Here is a 16,744-nt window from a genome sequence, read left to right as displayed (position 1 = left end):
AAATGACATAGGTATTTCAGATCAGTCCCGTGATGTGAAAAGTGGCATTACCGATTATTCGCCAACCTGTCACAAATATATCATACGCAAGAATGGAAATGACTGGACCACGATGCTTTCCGTAAGAAGTTCTGGTCATCAGTGTGTCTAAATCCTGCATCGACCGTCGTTTCATTTGCAGTTAAATTATAAAATGCCATCAATGCTGTTTTTGATTAACTTGTGCCCATCCGATCAACAAGCACAAAGAGAGCGGGGAACACGTGGCAACTGGCTGCCACCGGAGGCAATCGCTGCAAAGCAGAACCAGAGGAGGCTGGAGCGCCTTTGGAAGAAAACTGCTTTCGAGATTGTCAGACACGCTTACAGAGCCGCCTGCTCTGAGCGTCAATGAGTCGGCTCGCGACCCCCCGTGCTCTGTGGCGCTTCGTGAAGGGCTGCTGCACCCCAACCATCAATCAACCAGTCAACCCGATCTGTGCAGAGTACTTGCAACATTCTTCGCCAATAAAAGTGACAATCAAGACGGCAGTTTCTAACTTGAACGCAAGGCATACTCCCGGTCTGCCATCTGAGTTTGATCAACATGGAACCGATGCAAAACTCGAGACCCTGGCACCAACGTCAGTGACAGAGGTGTCGATGTTCATCGCACAGCTGCCAAATAAGACATCGGCGCTGGACAACATCATACTCGATAGTTGCTTGCGCTGCCGATTGCCCACCTGGCAAATCTCGAAACCTTGGGGTCAGCTTTTACCTCTTTAAATTCGCCCCCTTCATCTCAATTTCCGTTGCCAAAATACTTATCCATTCCCTCATCTTTTCTCGTCTCGACTACTCTAATTCCCTTCTTCTTGGTCTAACTGCTGACGCCCTTGCTCTTCTCCAGCAAATTCAAAACGCCTCGGCCCAAATAATATTTAATCTTCCACATAACACCCATTCCTATGCTCTCCTTGCCACACTCCATTGGCTTCCCGTCTACTACCGCTGTTAATTCAAATTCCTCATCCTTGTGTAATGAGAGAGCACACCGACATACGGAGGGCTGCATAGGCATTGCCGCATCGGTCATAGCCAATCAGGGCTACGGGTTCGATCTGGGCCAAAGTTCATGGGCGGAGCTCAGGGGTACATGCGGGAACTATCGAGAAGGTTCTGAAGGGGGCGTGGTTAGAGGCGGGGCTTCGCTCCTCCAAGGAGGATATAAGGAGAGGCAAGAGGAGGACTCGGGGTTCGGTGTGGAAGCCTGGGTCCGGACTGCATCTCCGCCATCTCGTCAGCCATCGACCACGTGGCAGCCGCGGGTGAAGCTCTCCCGGTTCCCGGCGCGCCGTCGACTAGCGGGGCGCGGGGAAGCGAGAGCGAGGGAAGCTGCGCAGAAACGGAGGAGAAGAGAGCGCGTGCATGCAGCAAGAGAGAGAGAGGGTGACCATCTGAAGAGAGTGCGGAGCCGAGCAATCATAACTCATAAAGGATGCAAGTCTCAACGTGTCGTGGAAGTCGTTTATTACACTTGTTTAAAAATTGCTTCATGGTTCTGCCGCACCCTATCTCGCTTCTCTTATTTCTTATTAGGTCCCATCTAGCCACCTGCATTCACAATCTCTCTGGTCCCTCACTACACCCCTCATACCTGTGCTCAGTCACGTTTTTCGTTCCTCCCTTAAGACTTATCTTTTTATTAAATCCTTTATATTAAGTTCACTTGCTTGCTTGCGCGCTTACGACCATGCAAATCTTTCGGTCGTTTTTTAACCCACTTCCCGTGATCCAATCGAGCTGACATTTTGCCCACAGACTCGTTGTGCGTGACAATTTATTTTTGTGAAATTTTTTTCCCAAAATTTTACACTTAGGAAAAAAAAAATTATATTTCATTACCAATTGCTTAATGGTGGCAGGCAATCATCTGACCCATAGGTGGCAGCCATCTCAAGCCAGAGGACGAGAGGACTCTAGCCGCCACGCATATAAAGGATTTATAGTGAAAAACTTTGTTTTTACGGGTTAATTTTTTACACGCTTTTATTTAACTCACTCCGTCTGTTGTCGTATCCTCAAATCTTGTAATTCTATTTCAACCATCTTCCCAATGTCGTATCGACTGCAAACTTGGTATAGGTAAGTCATACTGATGACAATACTATATTTTATCATAAAAAATGTCAAATATATTTTTTTACATTATTTTTTACGGGTCTAATTGTCCACGCTCAACTCACGTTTCCTGTCAATCACCACGGTCCCTTACATTATGGCAAGCTGCGGGGCCACTTCCTGGAGTCGTGGAGTTCTGCCATTACGAGTACGGTACATTTCATTAAAGCGTGTTTTTTTTAAAGTATTTATTTATTTTTCAATAGCGTATCCCTCTACTACTTCCTGTCCTCGTCCTGAAAACCTTCACCAGCCTTCTCTCTCCTAAATTCACCCCTCCCTTTCCCTATCATCGCCCTTCCTTGCCATCCCCTCCCCAACACTCAAACCTTTTCCCCATTAGCCATTTTTGTAAAGCGCATTCACAAAAGCGCTGTATAAAATCCTAGATAAGATAAGGTCCACACGAATGTATCTCCGTCATTTCTCTTTTGTACCCTTTCAATTCACACACTTCCCAAAAAACTCCCCTTCTCCCACGTGACTCAAAATGAGATAATTTTACTGCACGTAAAATTTTAGTTTTCTGCATTTGAGTTTGTGGCACGTCTTGTCATGACACACGATGTCTACTAGTTTAAGGTTTTCCCGAGTGAATAAAAGCCCATAAAAATATCTCCAGTTGATCTGTCGACCGTTCGACTGTTCCAATGCAATCTTCAAGCTGGGCAGCACCTCACGGGACTTCTCAATCCTGCACATCCAGTGGGCCACACAATTCCACAGGGCATTACAACAACACTGCACGTTGAGTATAGGATATACAACACACACACAGCTATGACCTCACCACTGCAAGGCAACAACAACACTGCAGAGCAGGGGTGTAATGATGCACCGATTATTATTTATTATTCAACTCAGAAGTATTGACTCGTGTATCTAAAAATGTATTTTGTATGTCAATGGTTCACTTTATCCCTGCAGCCACCAGTGGCGGCTACATTCACCGCAATGTAAACAACAAGAATGGAATCTCGATGGCATCGTGATCATGGAATGTGACGACTCTTAAAATCGCCAGGGGGGGGCGTGGTGCACCATACTGTATACGAACATCAAAATACATAATAGCAATCACGAACTTCTGTTTGCTTCCTGATTGGTGATTTTCTACAAAATATCAACTCCTAATACGTTGTATTACCATATTAATCTTCTCTAATTAATCGTCATGCTTCAATGGACACAATCTTATTAGGCTTAATATGCCCTTATCCTCAGCTTTCACCGACAATACCCTAATCCTCTGAAATGAGATATAGGAATCTCACTAAAACGTAAAATCCCACTATTAACACCAAATTTGATTCCTAATTATTAACAATGTTAACTGAAAATTTCAATCTTCAGTCCTTATACACTGTATCAGTCAACCTGCCTTCGGATGATATATGTATTTACTTGTTAAAGATTCAGTTACTTATTTGCCGGTACTCTACAGACCCTTAGTACAAGGCATGCTGGTGAACTGGAAGTCTGTTTTATCCTTAATCTCTGTGCCACACCTCGTAATACTTGACCACAACACAAATCCCTCTGCCATCCATTAACTGCGCATGTAATTTCTTCCTTGCATCTATTTATTCCACATTATTGCAGCGTCGCCTTCACCTGTTTGCATCTTGCGAGACTTCCGTTTGGAAGTCGCCCCTCTATAACTCTTGGTATTGTCTCACTACCCATACACCATTACCATAAGTTTGAAGGCATTTATACTTTACTCCAAACTCTTTTTACACTTTTAAAAACCTCCACTATTTAAAATATTGAAAAGTGCCAATCGCACTACACTATCAAACAATTGCACTCAACATGGTCCCCATAATGATAACCAATATGGGTTGCATGCACCATTTTATCACGTTCTCTAACTCCGATGACTGTCTTTTCTCCCCGTAGGACTTACTTATTTTCCAGTCGTAGACACCATCGAATATAAGCTGCTTTATAGGCTACCAGCGCCACTGACGTGCTCCTGTCCTGCATCTGTACGCACAATTCCTCTCACGTGGTTACGACACATGGTCACTACTTCTCCGACTCGCAATTGTGTTTGATTGAAGTGAATGCGAGCAAGAAAGTTACTGTTATGGGTGGGTGCAGGGACATACCGGTGGTCTAGGTTCCAGACGCTGAATTGTATTCTGCTCTCCCAGTTGGCGTATGGGTTTATCTTGTGCTGATATTGACAGTCTTGTTTATTATATGCACCCTGAAAATGTGGAGAAAAATTAGACCACCTCCCATCAAATATGGGTAACCTCGTCCTCCGGTATTTGATTTGACCATGAGCAGTAATTCCTCTTGGCATTGTTCATGCCACCAAAAGACGGCGTTGACTTCTTCTTTAGTGACATCTGAAAAAACATTATCTGGGAAATTCTATTCCTCCTGTGGTGAAAGATATTGTGTTTGCTATATAGGTCTGTGTAATAACATACTTACACTTGTTTTAATGCTTTTGACTCTATCGTGCATTATGGCTCCTGGGAGCTACCGTTTGTGTTTGCTGCTCTCATACTCCCATTGTTAATCACCTATCATATTCTCACCCATCTTCTTATCTATTTTCCAATCTACCATCTTCTCATCTACCATCTCATCCACAATCTTCTCATCTACCATCTATCATTTTCTCACCTATCATCTATTCATCCATGTTCCTCTTACCCACCATTTCACGGACTTTTCCCCATTTAATTATGCAGTGTGCTTTGCCCTTACAAACGATACAAAAACATGATTGGAGTGCAAAGTACAAGAAAGGTAAACAAATCACCCAAACGCATACAACTAAACTATCCCCATCCTACCAAGCAAAGCCCAGTGAGGTAGTCACTTATTTTTCAGTAGCGACCTGGCCACTACTGCATCTCTGTGGATCATTGTTGGGTATATGTGCATAAAACATGCCTTCATATGGCAGTGATTTCAAAGCCTTAATGTAATCTGGGCAACTTTTTCTGAAATTCCTGCTTCATAAAACTCGAGTACTGCATTTATTACACAGTTTTCAATAACTGCAATTACATGATTAGTCATCCCGTTATCGATATATTATTATGGTGATATAATGCAAATAATTACCAGTCATGTAGCCAAGTAAAAAGAGACTGCCACGCACCTGGCAAGAGAATTGTCCATTGTTGTCACATAACCGCACTTCCACAGCAGCAGACCTATCGAAGTAATCCTGATTGAAGCATTGCGTCTTCAACTCATTCTTTATCAGCTGAAGCAGCTCCTCGTATCTCTTCTGGTGCTCCATTGGAACTTTATTTTTATATGCGACTGCCTTAGAAGCAAAAAAGAAATAAAGTTAAACAAAAACATTCCATGGCAAACATTTCACCTTTTTCCCAAGTTACAGTAATAATAATTCGTAAGCAAAGCCACCAGGGCACCATTAAACCATCACAATGCTAATTATAGTTATGCTTGATTTGCAACAAAATAACTTCCCTTACCCACCAAAATTCACTGCAATATTTCACCGACAATGAGATGAGGACTTGCCTTATCGATGAACTTGCTGTAATTATATGCCACTGTTGATAATTACACTGTTTGATATGGCCATATATTCCTTTGCCTTGCTTTCCTTAAGCGCTATGGCATGTAAGAATTACTTGACATATTGTTGATTCCCACGCTCATAAATACAATATTTCATCATTTGTGTAAAGGGTAAAGGCGCAGCCCTGCAATTGCTTGATAACACCCCATTGTTAATGAAAGGGCCTCTCCGAGAGGGAGCTTTAGAGGGGTGCGTTTATCCTTGGCTTCCATGCTGACCAGACAGACGACAGTGAGGTTGGAGCACCCACACTCTACCCGACTGCACACGGCTTGACGGTTATACTCACTGTAGGATACACATATTAATATTTTTATTTTACCAGATAAGGCCCACTGAGCTATACAGCTCTTTTTCAGAAGTAAAGTGGCCACACATGACAGCTCAAGTGGCTTATCAAGTGGGAATTTATAGCAGCCAAATACTAGAGATGCACGTTTATAAATGTGGAGGGAAAACCGGAGGACCCAGAAAAAAATACTCACGGGAGGACACGAAACCTAACCCACGCGTACCCCGAGACCTTCCTGTAAATCAAATGGGATGGTTCCAATGAAACTAACATAACTTTAAAAAACTTAATATTGATCCCAAATCGTGACAATGCACTGAATCATGGCGGGTCGGTTAACCGTTACAAGCATGTTCACTATAAGTTGAAGTCTTATTTGTCATGCTTGTTAGTTAATTTTATATTTCTGACGATTTTATCCTTAGACTTATTATTTTCTCATCGGTCTCTTACCTTGTAGGATAAATGGAAAGAAATCGCTTGAGAAAATGGAAAGGAATGAAAAAAATAAACACTGTTAACTTTGAAAGAACCTCAAACTTGTAGGTTAGTGATAAAACGCAAGACTGGATTTACTGTGGGTTGTCAGCAGAAATTGCAAAATGTTACGAAGCATCCTACGGATGTATGAAATATATGTACCCATTAAGGATGAGTGTTTGGACCTAAAAAAGTTTACATTGGATTTCTGGATTTGAAGGCCCAATTTGGTATATTTGATATTCATTTTTGGATTTAAATGATTAAGCTTTCAATGACTCTTATTTTTTTATGTCCTAAACATAACGCAATACCGTAAAATATTAATAATTACTCATATGGGCCAAGAATGTCTGTGTAACATGCGTGACGTCACTCCACGTCGATCAGCCCCCCTCATTAATAATCATGAACGGGTGACGTCACTCCACATGAAGGTAGAGCGGAAACGAAAATTTGTTTACGCAAATTACCTTTCATTTTGATCTTATTTATGGAAAGTAAAGCGAATAAGGAAATCAAAGCAGCAACTAATATCACGAGTCAATCAAGGATGTGTGTCCCACGCGTGACATCACTTCACATGCCACCCCCCCCCCTCATTATTATTCACGTGCGCCTGCATTCTGTGACTAACGCAGAAGGTCGAGCGGCTATAAAAAAAATTACGCAAATTCGCTTTTGATTTTTGTATCTTAATAGAAAGTGAAGGCAATAAAAAAATATATGCCGCATCGCAGTGCGTTTGGTGCCTTCATTTATTTCTTCGGCACGTCCAACAAAAGGCAAGTCTACTTTACGCTTCCAAATGATGCTACAATAAACATTTCTCTGCTACTTGGCAGACATTGTATCGAGCTCCAATTGTTTTCAACCCCAGCGAGCGAAAGCGGAAGATCAGCAAGTATCAGAGCAGTGGATTGCAAGTAATTGAACGCCCGTTAAAGACGGTGCTACTGTGACGTTATGTCACGTGTTTCATGACTTAGTTGCGTGCGACAACCACTGCCATTAATGCAGTGCTGCGGTCAAATGCTGCGAGGTGTTTTATGGCTTCCTTTTGTGCAACATTCACTGCCATTAATACAGTGCTGCAGTGAAGTGTTTTATGACATTCTTTTTTCCAATATTCCCTGCCAATACATTTAGACAAAATACAATTATACGCTGATCAATTTATTCGTAACTCGAATGCTTCTCTTTGGTCTTCGTTATTTGCTAAGTTACTTCAGACAGTATCAGTACTCTACTTTCTTCACTCTTCGCTATCAAGCGTCCATCGGTGAAGATACATTTTCCGTTAACAGTTTCAGGTGATTTTAAAACAGTGCTAAAGTGAAGTTAAGGGTTTTTTCAAATTATACATCCACAGAGATTGATCGCCTTTGCAACCGAGGCGAAATCGTCTTCACCCCGAGAATCGACCTCGCTCTAAGTGACGCCACGCTTCCTTTCGTACTGAAACGACAATAAATTCCGATAATTCCTGCATATGCGGTGACGATCAACAAGCCGCAGGGTGAGACTTTTGAAAGTTTGGATATTTATCTCAACGGACCCATATTTCCCCATGGCCAGTTGTACATGGCTCTGTCTAGATCTAAAAGTCCTCAACGGATTAAAGTGTTCATCAAGGATAGCCAACTGCAGGGAAACCTTTTGAACAGTGATAAGAGATTGACACAAAATATCGTGTACCGAGGAATCTTCCAAAGTCCTTAATTTAATTTAATAAGTTTAGAAAAGTTTCTTTACGTGCTACGTTTCCTAATCAAATTAACAATCACGCAATAAAAGGTTAATTTACATCTTTAATACTACAGCTTCCGTCCTAGGATGGGCTAACAAGCTAGTCACATATATAAGAAGTAATATTCAGTTTCATCGGTAAAACAATTTTTTTAATCCACAAAATTGTATAATTTGAATGATTGAAGCTAAAGTGATGTCATGTCTCACAGCAAATTGAGAAAGCATGGACATGACACCTGGGAAGTGATGAAACGCCACGACATCAACTTTAGGATAAAAAAAAATCGAATCTGTTAATTAATATCAAGGCCCAACATTTGGATTCTTCAGATTAATCCAAAAATATTGGAAAACATCCTCATGCCTTAAGCACACCTCAGTTACACCCGTTGTAGCATACACAATAAACTGACAGCCTTGCTGTTCAAATGCGTCACGTTTTTTTGCCCCCTTGGTTAAGCCGCCACGGCTGAGACGTTCGACTGAGAGCTTCGACTCATGCGAATGGCTGCCCAGGATTGCGCACGGACACTGGACTAGTAGCCGTGAGCAGGAGGCGCCGATTGGTGGAACCGTTTGAAGGAAACCAAAGCGCAAGAAATTCAGGGACAAAAGGGAGAGTTGGTTGGAGACCTGTTGGGGGAAATTCGGGTTTACGTTGGTCTAGGGCAGTGGTTCTCAGAGTGTGGTGGTCCCTCCCCGGACAACCGGTGGCCCTCAGTGGTCCTCCAGGTGGTCCGCAGTGGCTGTGATGCAAACGCAGATTGATCTGGACAATAATTTCAATGTTTATTATAACCTTTTGTTTCGGACATCCTAATTAATATTTTGTGAATAATATTTCATTGAAAAAATTAGGTTACGTAAACTACCCTAACCCTATGATAAAAAAAACTTATAGCTGCGTTTAAAAACAAATGTTCTGGTAACATGAATGATTTTGTATTACTGGTGATAAGTGAACGCATTTTCTCACCAGGGCTGGGGGGGGCTGAGTGGCCCGATGGCAAAATAAGTTTGAGAACCACAGGCGTGAGGAGGCTGGGGATATAAGGAATCGGCCACGGCAGATCGGGGCTCACTTGGGACTCTATGCCACACGAGTCACGTAACTGGCTTCAAATAACAAGCCATTTGTTAACCACGTGGTAGAGTCGTCCTTTACATCTACAAACCCTCGCTATGCGCGAGTTCTGGATTCACTAAATGTATGTTGATTCCCTATTCGTGACCGGCCGAGCTCCAGTGTTCGCGAGTATATGTAGTGCCGGACCAACGACACCAGGGAGGTGCGCGCAGAATGTTGTTACATTTGAGACGGTCTGCAAAGATTAAGGAAGCCCTCTCGGCTGCCCACTTCATCCTCAGTCTCGCAGTGATCCCGTTTTGAACTCGCTATTGTGCATCTTTACTTTACATGTACTTAGTCGACTCGTTTATACATTTTGGTATGAATGAGTCGACTGTGAGTTCCGTTGAGAAGGATGTGAATGCAAGCAGGGAAAGTGTTGCGGCGAACGCTACCTCCCCAGAGTGCTCAAATGATAACTGTGCATTGTTATCAAGCACCTGCATCTCCCGTGGAGTCATCCTCACCACCACCACCTCCATTGTCGTCAAATCATCATCGGTAATAACCACAAACCCATGTAGTTCTTTATAATATATTATTTATTTACGTATTCTAGTAAATGTTATTAAGCATTCATAATTTCCCCCCTACGTTCACTCGTACCATGAACGTAATCCCTATTTTCCCATCAGATCAAGGTTTCTGCATTTGTGAGCGTTTTCAACAACGTAACCCTTGCGGATAGAGAGGCTTTAACTGCATTATGAAATACGTGTACAGCACAGACGTACGTCGCTTAAGTAACCCCGCATCCGCGTTTTGCAGCGGTGGCGCATCTCTTCCCGCTTATGCTTGAAGCGGTTCTCCACACCTGGGCACACACACAATGTACACGAACATCCATATTAGAGGTGGCTGTTAGCATACATAACAAGATCAGATTAATTATTTATACTGGAGGAATTCGATGAGCTATTAAGCTCTTTTTCACAGATGTCCAGTATGGGCGGGTATGAACGTTGTAACAACAAAAAAATACAAGAACATGATATGAGTGCAAAGTACAATAAAGGTAAACAAATTACCCAAACACATACAAATAAAACTAAACCATCCCCACTCTATTAGAAAAAGCCACTGAGGTATTAACTGATTTCAGAAGCGACCTGGCTACAAATGGTAGCTCAACAAAGTGGGCCATCATTTGGACATTTATAGCAGCAAAATAATCTAAATAGTTTCGATTTAAAACTTTCGTGACTGCAGGGATTCATATTCTTGGTTCTTTTGGTAAAGTCACGTAGAAGGGAAATAATAAAATAATAAAAATAAAACATAATAAAATTAAATTCTCACGACGTTTCGGCCACAACGCAAGCAGCCGTCCTCAGGTGAAGAAACAGAGCTGTCCTAATTGTCCTGAGAGTTTCATTTTATTGTTGTATTTGTATTATTTTATTATTTCCCTTCTACGTGACTTTACCGAAAGAACCAAGAATATAATCAAAATAGTCTTTATGCATGTTTCTAAATGTGGAGGGAAAAACCAGAAGACCCGGAGAAAAAATCCACGCGAACACGGAGGAGAACATGCAAACTTTAAATATACAGGCACCAGGGTCTGGATTGAACCCCGGGCCTGCATACACCAGGCGAGGAAGATAACGGTGATATATTGTCAATCCACTGCTTTATGAGAGCCTCCTCCCACATGGCGTTTTTTACCATACTTTGTGGTGCTGGGCTTTTTTTTTCCTGCGCTGCCCTCTGCTGGCAACGTAGCCCCACACGGCAGCATATACAACTCTTATTTAACGCATGAGGGTGGCTCACAACAACTGTGCAGGCTTTAAACCTGCGTGGCATCCGACATTCGATCCTCTGGGACTTTTAGGGGAGCCTTGGGGTTTGCTATGAGCAGCCTACGATGTAGTAAAAACCGCACTCCTGAAGACCCTGCAGGTGTGCAAGAGCTTCCGGTGGGCACCCACGAGAAAGTGATCGATGTCCTTCTCTGCACTGCCGGAATCGTAGATTCAATGTCCAGCGATGCAGATCAGGCCATTGGAACCAGTGAACCCTGCAATTCTCAGCTGCCTGGACATTGCAAAGTCTAAAAGTGAGGCTGCCTTCTTATCCTTGGTCCCTGACCCACAGTGGTTTGATACACATCTCAAAGGCAGTCCTCTCGGTATAAATTATCCACACTAACGGGCATCTGGGGGGGTGGAGCCTACATAGGTTTCCTTTTCCTCAAGATCACCGACCTCGGTGGAGAGCGTAGACAGCGACAAGGGGCACCGAAAATATTGCCCTCAACCTCATTCTCATCAAACGCTCACTGACCGCAGTGACCCCCCTGCCACTAAGGGAGCTCGTGCATCTTCGACCGCCGGTGTTCACCCCCCACTCTTTGCCAGACCAGTAACGGTGTAACCACCACGACTATCTGGGCCTCCCTAGGAAGACAGCACCTCGGACAGCGCAGCTCCTTTGACCTTTAGTCTACACAGTTGCTGTGATATGAGGGGTGAGTAGTAGAGTGATATCATAGTGGGAATTCTGTTTGAATTCACAAGTGCACACAATGGCACCCACCTTCAAACCACTTAGGGTCATCTTGTCGGGATTCCCTTTCCGAGCAGTCTTCAATGGAATTTAGAAAATTCTTTAAGATATTTGTGAACTTTCCATTAGGATCATTCCGAAAAATTTCAAGCACGTCGTGTGTGCATCTTTCAAAATGAACCATTGCATGAGACACGGCATGCACACCCACTGAGGCACAAAAAAACACAATGCATAGCTGTTAGATGCAGGTCTGTAGAGACTCAATTTTACAAGCCAGGTCGCCCTTACAAAAGAGTTCGGGATGAAAAGAAAAATCACATTTACGATTTTTATAGATTATATCAGATTTTTGGGGGGATTTTCAGATGTTTTGATTATTTACATCTCATGCCAACAACGATGATGTCACCCGACGTCACATACTTTAGCCCCTGAGTATTAGTTAGACTTTGTAATTTTAGTATAGTTAGACTGTATACGAATTATTTAAGTTTTAAAGATTCCTACATGTTGAATGTATGCACCTTCCTGCCATAGTAAATTCCAGAGGTGTGGACTCGAGTCATGTGACTTGGACTCGAGTCAGACTCGAGTCATGAATTTGATGACTTGCGACTCGACTTGGACTTGCATAACAATGACTTTGTCCCACCTATGAGATGTGGACTCGAGTCATGTGACTTGGACTCGAGTCAGACTCGAGTCATGAATTTGATGACTTGCGACTCGACTTGGACTTGCATAACAATGACTTTGTCCCACCTCTGGTAAATTCCTTGTTTGTGCAAACTTTCATGGCGAATAAAACCCTTTCTGATTCTGATGTGCGCGCACACAAACACTCCCAGCACGAGGCTGACTCATGACACATCGCGGAGGATCGCTCCGCTGCACAAAATAGTCCTGCGGTTCAGTTTGAAAGTCCGAGTTTACGTTTTAAGTTGATGTTAAAAATACATTTTATAGAAGCTGGTTCGTTTTCCTGGGTGTTCGTAAGTGGGGTGTTCATAAGTCGATGACTGTCTATACAGTACAGTTAACAGTGACATCGGTTCACGGTTTTTCGGATAACGTTTCGCCTCCCATGGTTTCGAGTTTTGACTAACGTTAGAAATGTGAATAACGGTACGTTGACGTTGTGCACGCGGGCACCAATTTTGGCCAATCAGAGCGCTCGTAAGTGGAGTTGTGCATGCCTCAGCCAATCAGCGATGTCCATTTATGAGCGTTTATACCTCGATTGGCTTTGTTTACATTACGTTGTTTGTCTTGGCAGTGGAAACAGCTCTCTTGCAGACTCAAGTTATTTTTTAAAATTATTTTTCAACTTACAAGTGAATTCGATTAAGTGTTATTTGAGTTAACAGTAGTTTTCGTGGAACGGATTAAAAACGCTAACCGAGGGACTATACTGTATTTTATTTCAAGGCAGGGTTCATGAAGAGTGTTTCGGTTTTTTTTTGTTGTACTTGTGTAGCTACTGCCAACTTGTAGCAGCATCACCAAACAGTTGTTCAACCTAACATAGGACGCTTTGTATGTTGAACCTGTTGTTTGCCAAAGGCCTAATAAAAATGAATTGCAAACCGCCCATGTCTGTGTGGATGTTATGGTGTGTGCTAGGTACACTCACCTCCTGTCCAACGCTCGTTATGTTTTAAAATAACCAGGCAGGTATTCCTGTCAAGCACAGAAAAATACTCCTCATCCCCCACCTCTGTCCCATCCTCCTCCAAGCAGACACGCAGAGGCCCATCCCTTCTCTGGAAACAAAGGCGGGGGGGGGGGCGTCATTACTACAATAACAATTTGTGACTTCATTGTACTGATGAGTTCTAATAAGGCTGAAACCGGTATATAGCTGCATCTCTCTATCACTGCTGCTGTATGTCAGTCGGGTCACTTTTCTCAAATGTATATGATGGGTGACATTAAGACCAGAGGACCACAGTGCGGTTATTCAGGAACCTTTGATGGTTGTTTTCATAATGCTCAAAGGCTAAGCATTTTGTGGACATGGTGTGTGTGCAGTATTGCACGAAAATATCTACTGTAGTTCCACCTATGGTGTATTCGTTGGCATGTTGAACTTCTTTCACACCTCCATAGCCAACCGTGCTAATCAAAGGTGCACATTTAAGGGGCACATATGATGTAAAACCAGTCTCTTAACAAGCAGAATATGTCGACGAGTAAATGTCTTAAGCACAGCATATTATAACACATCATTTATATGCCATTGGAACCTCCTTTTCCAGTAGCAAAATATGATAATTGTTTTTTTGACCCTTTTATCTGGCCACAAAACTGACACCTTTTTATGCTTACCCCGAGCTCTCATACTCTGATGGTGCATTGTCTTTGAGTTGTGCACCTTTTGGCGTCATCTGGTCCAACACCATGTGAGACTAGGCTCTAAAGAAAGCTGTCTCGGGTGTGGACCAATCAATTTCAAGGACAGTGCATACATTATCAGAGTTGTGTTTTTTGTTTGCATTCTGACTGCAGGTATTGTGGTCAATGCAAACATGACTCCTTGTAAAAAAAGGTGTCAGTTTTGTTGCCAGATAAAGGGTAAAAAAAAACCAATTATCATTTATATGCTTCCGCTTATTAAATGTTTAATTCTTTTAGTAATAAAAAAAAATATTTATATTATAATTGGTTTTTTTCTCTTCCATCTGGCAACAAAACTGACACCTTTTTAACAAGGAGTCATGTTTGCATAGACCACAATACCTGCAGACATAATGCAAAAAAAAACATAACTCTGAAAATGTGCACTGTCCTTGAAGTTGATTGGTCCACACCCGAGACAGCTTTCCTTAGAGCCTAGTCTCACATGGGTTGGACCAGATGACGCCAAAAGGCGCACAACTCAAAGACAATGCACCATCAGAGTATGAAAGCTCGGGGTAAGCATTTACACCATTGGAACCTCATTTGCCAGTAAAAATATAATTGGTTTTTTTAGCCTTCCATCTGGCAATAAAACTGACACAATGCTTACCCCGAGCTCTCATACTCTGATGGTGCATTGTCTTTGAGTTGTGCGCCTTTTGGCGTCATCTGGTCCAACCCATGTGAGACTAGGCTCTAAGGAAAGCTGTCTCGGGTGTGGACCAATCAACTTCAAGGACAGTGCACATTATCAGTTATGTTTTTTGTTTGCATTGTCTGCAGGTATTGTGGTCTATGCAAACATGACTCCTTGTAAAAAAAGGTGTCAGTTTTGTTGCCAGATGGAAGGGTAAAAAAACAATTATCATATTTTTTACTGGCAAATGAGGTTCCAATGGTATTTATATTATTTTATGATTAGATCCTTGATGAAAAGCCCTATATAAATGTAATTCGATTTTTTTTATAACCGGCTCGTAAAGGACCATCCACTTCACAAGTCAATGACTTGTCCCGATTTGGGGTTGTTTCACCATACTTCACCATCAGTGATGGCGAAGCATTTTTACCGTTAACTTTGGTTTCGTTTGAGTTTTCCCCTAGCTTCATTGAAGCCCTGTGCTGCACGCGAAGGACGACTCGCACGGATGATCTCAACCGAGCAAAATACTCGGCGCACTCCCCAGATTGTTCACAGGTGAGGGGGGGGGGGCTGCGTGCCAGCACGTGGGGAAGGGACCCAGCTCTCGAAGCAAGTAACCATCTAGACAGCAGCAGAGCTGTCAACCCACACGGCTCACCCGTATTCTTGTACAGGGGCATTTCGTGTTCAGCTCCATACGGCGTACAGCCGGTTAAATACGGGCAACAACAAAAAACGTGCCCGTTTCTCTCTCGTGATGGGACTTTCCAGGATGAACTGAACAAACTAATACTCCTCCATTCACACAACTCACCTCTGCGAGCTTCAGCTTCCTCGCTGCTTTAGTAAGCAGCTGGTACAGGCTGACGGCCGCCACGCCGAATCTCTGAGCGTCTGACGGGACCCGCACCCTGAACATGCGGGGAGAGTCCCCATCCATCGCAAACTCGGACCCGACGCGTGGGTGGTGGTAGTGGTTTGGGTGGTGGGGGGGATGGTGTTCGTGAGATGTTACTGATACAGAGGCAGGTCGTTGATGGTCTAAGTGGCGAGTATCGTGTCGTGCCGTTACAGCCTTCACACCCACACACGCCACACACACCACACCAGACCACGCACACCTCACACACCTCACCACACACCACACACCCCACACCACGCACACCACACTACGCACACCACACCACACACACCACGCACACCACACACACCACGCAAACCTCACACCACTCCACACACACCACGCAAACCACACAGACCGGGAGCGCCTGCGAGGGGAGCGAAGTGAACCGAAAGCAAAACCCAAAAAGGGGGAAGGAAGTGAGTCCAGAGTGCGGAAGTCTTCACCACGGGGAGCTGTGGGTGGGGGGGGGGAGCTGTGGGTGGGGGGGAGCTGCGGGTGGGTGGGGGGGGAGCTTTGGGTGGGGGGGAGCTGTGGGTGGGGGGGAGCTGCGGGTGGGTGGGGGGGAGGTGCGGGTGGGGGGTGCTGCGGGTGGGGGGGGAGCTGCGGGTGGGTGGGGGGGGAGGTTCGGGGGCGGGGGAGCTGCGGGTGGGTGGAGCTGTGGGTGGGGGGGGGCTGCGGGTGGGTGGGGGGGAGCTGCGGGTGGATGGGGGCGGAGGTGCGGTAGGGGGGTGCTGCGGGTGGGGGGGGTTGCGGGTGGGGGGGGGAGCCGTGGGTGGTGGGTGCTGTGGGTGGGGGGAGCTGTGGGTGGGCGGGGGGAGCTGCGGGTGGGTGGGGGGAGCTGTTCGTGGGGGGGGAGCTGTAGGGGTAGGCACCCTGGCCGGGTCTCC

The 16,744-nt window shown here is 44.2% G+C and overlaps 1 protein-coding gene across 3 annotated transcripts; it reads right to left on the bottom strand.

The window, feature by feature from the left end:
* Positions 1–1,873: 1,873 nt before the first annotated feature.
* Positions 1,874–16,240, bottom strand: LOC144936388 (DNA fragmentation factor subunit beta-like). 3 transcript variants are annotated; one of them, XM_078863438.1, is made up of 8 exons: positions 15,768–16,240; positions 13,544–13,673; positions 11,938–12,117; positions 10,131–10,210; positions 5,291–5,461; positions 4,278–4,378; positions 4,073–4,152; positions 2,782–2,857 (listed from the first exon to the last, which is right to left on the bottom strand). In XM_078863438.1, exons 1-7 carry the CDS (start codon positions 15,891–15,893, stop codon positions 4,119–4,121), a joined length of 822 nt encoding a protein of 273 aa, XP_078719564.1. In that variant the 5' UTR covers positions 15,894–16,240; the 3' UTR covers positions 2,782–2,857; positions 4,073–4,118. The 3 variants fall into 3 exon arrangements, with proteins under 3 accessions (XP_078719563.1, XP_078719565.1, XP_078719564.1); XM_078863437.1 differs by lacking the exon at positions 4,073–4,152 and having other exon boundaries at positions 1,874–2,857; positions 15,768–16,239; XM_078863439.1 differs by lacking the exons at positions 4,073–4,152; positions 11,938–12,117 and having other exon boundaries at positions 1,874–2,857; positions 15,768–16,239.
* Positions 16,241–16,744: the final 504 nt, after the last annotated feature.

The sequence above is a fragment of the Lampetra fluviatilis genome, chromosome 16 (assembly GCF_964198595.1).
Source record: "Lampetra fluviatilis chromosome 16, kcLamFluv1.1, whole genome shotgun sequence".
Lineage (NCBI taxonomy): Eukaryota > Metazoa > Chordata > Hyperoartia > Petromyzontiformes > Petromyzontidae > Lampetra > Lampetra fluviatilis.
Note: the sequence above shows the minus strand (reverse complement) of the source record. Positions and strands in the feature narration are given on the sequence as shown.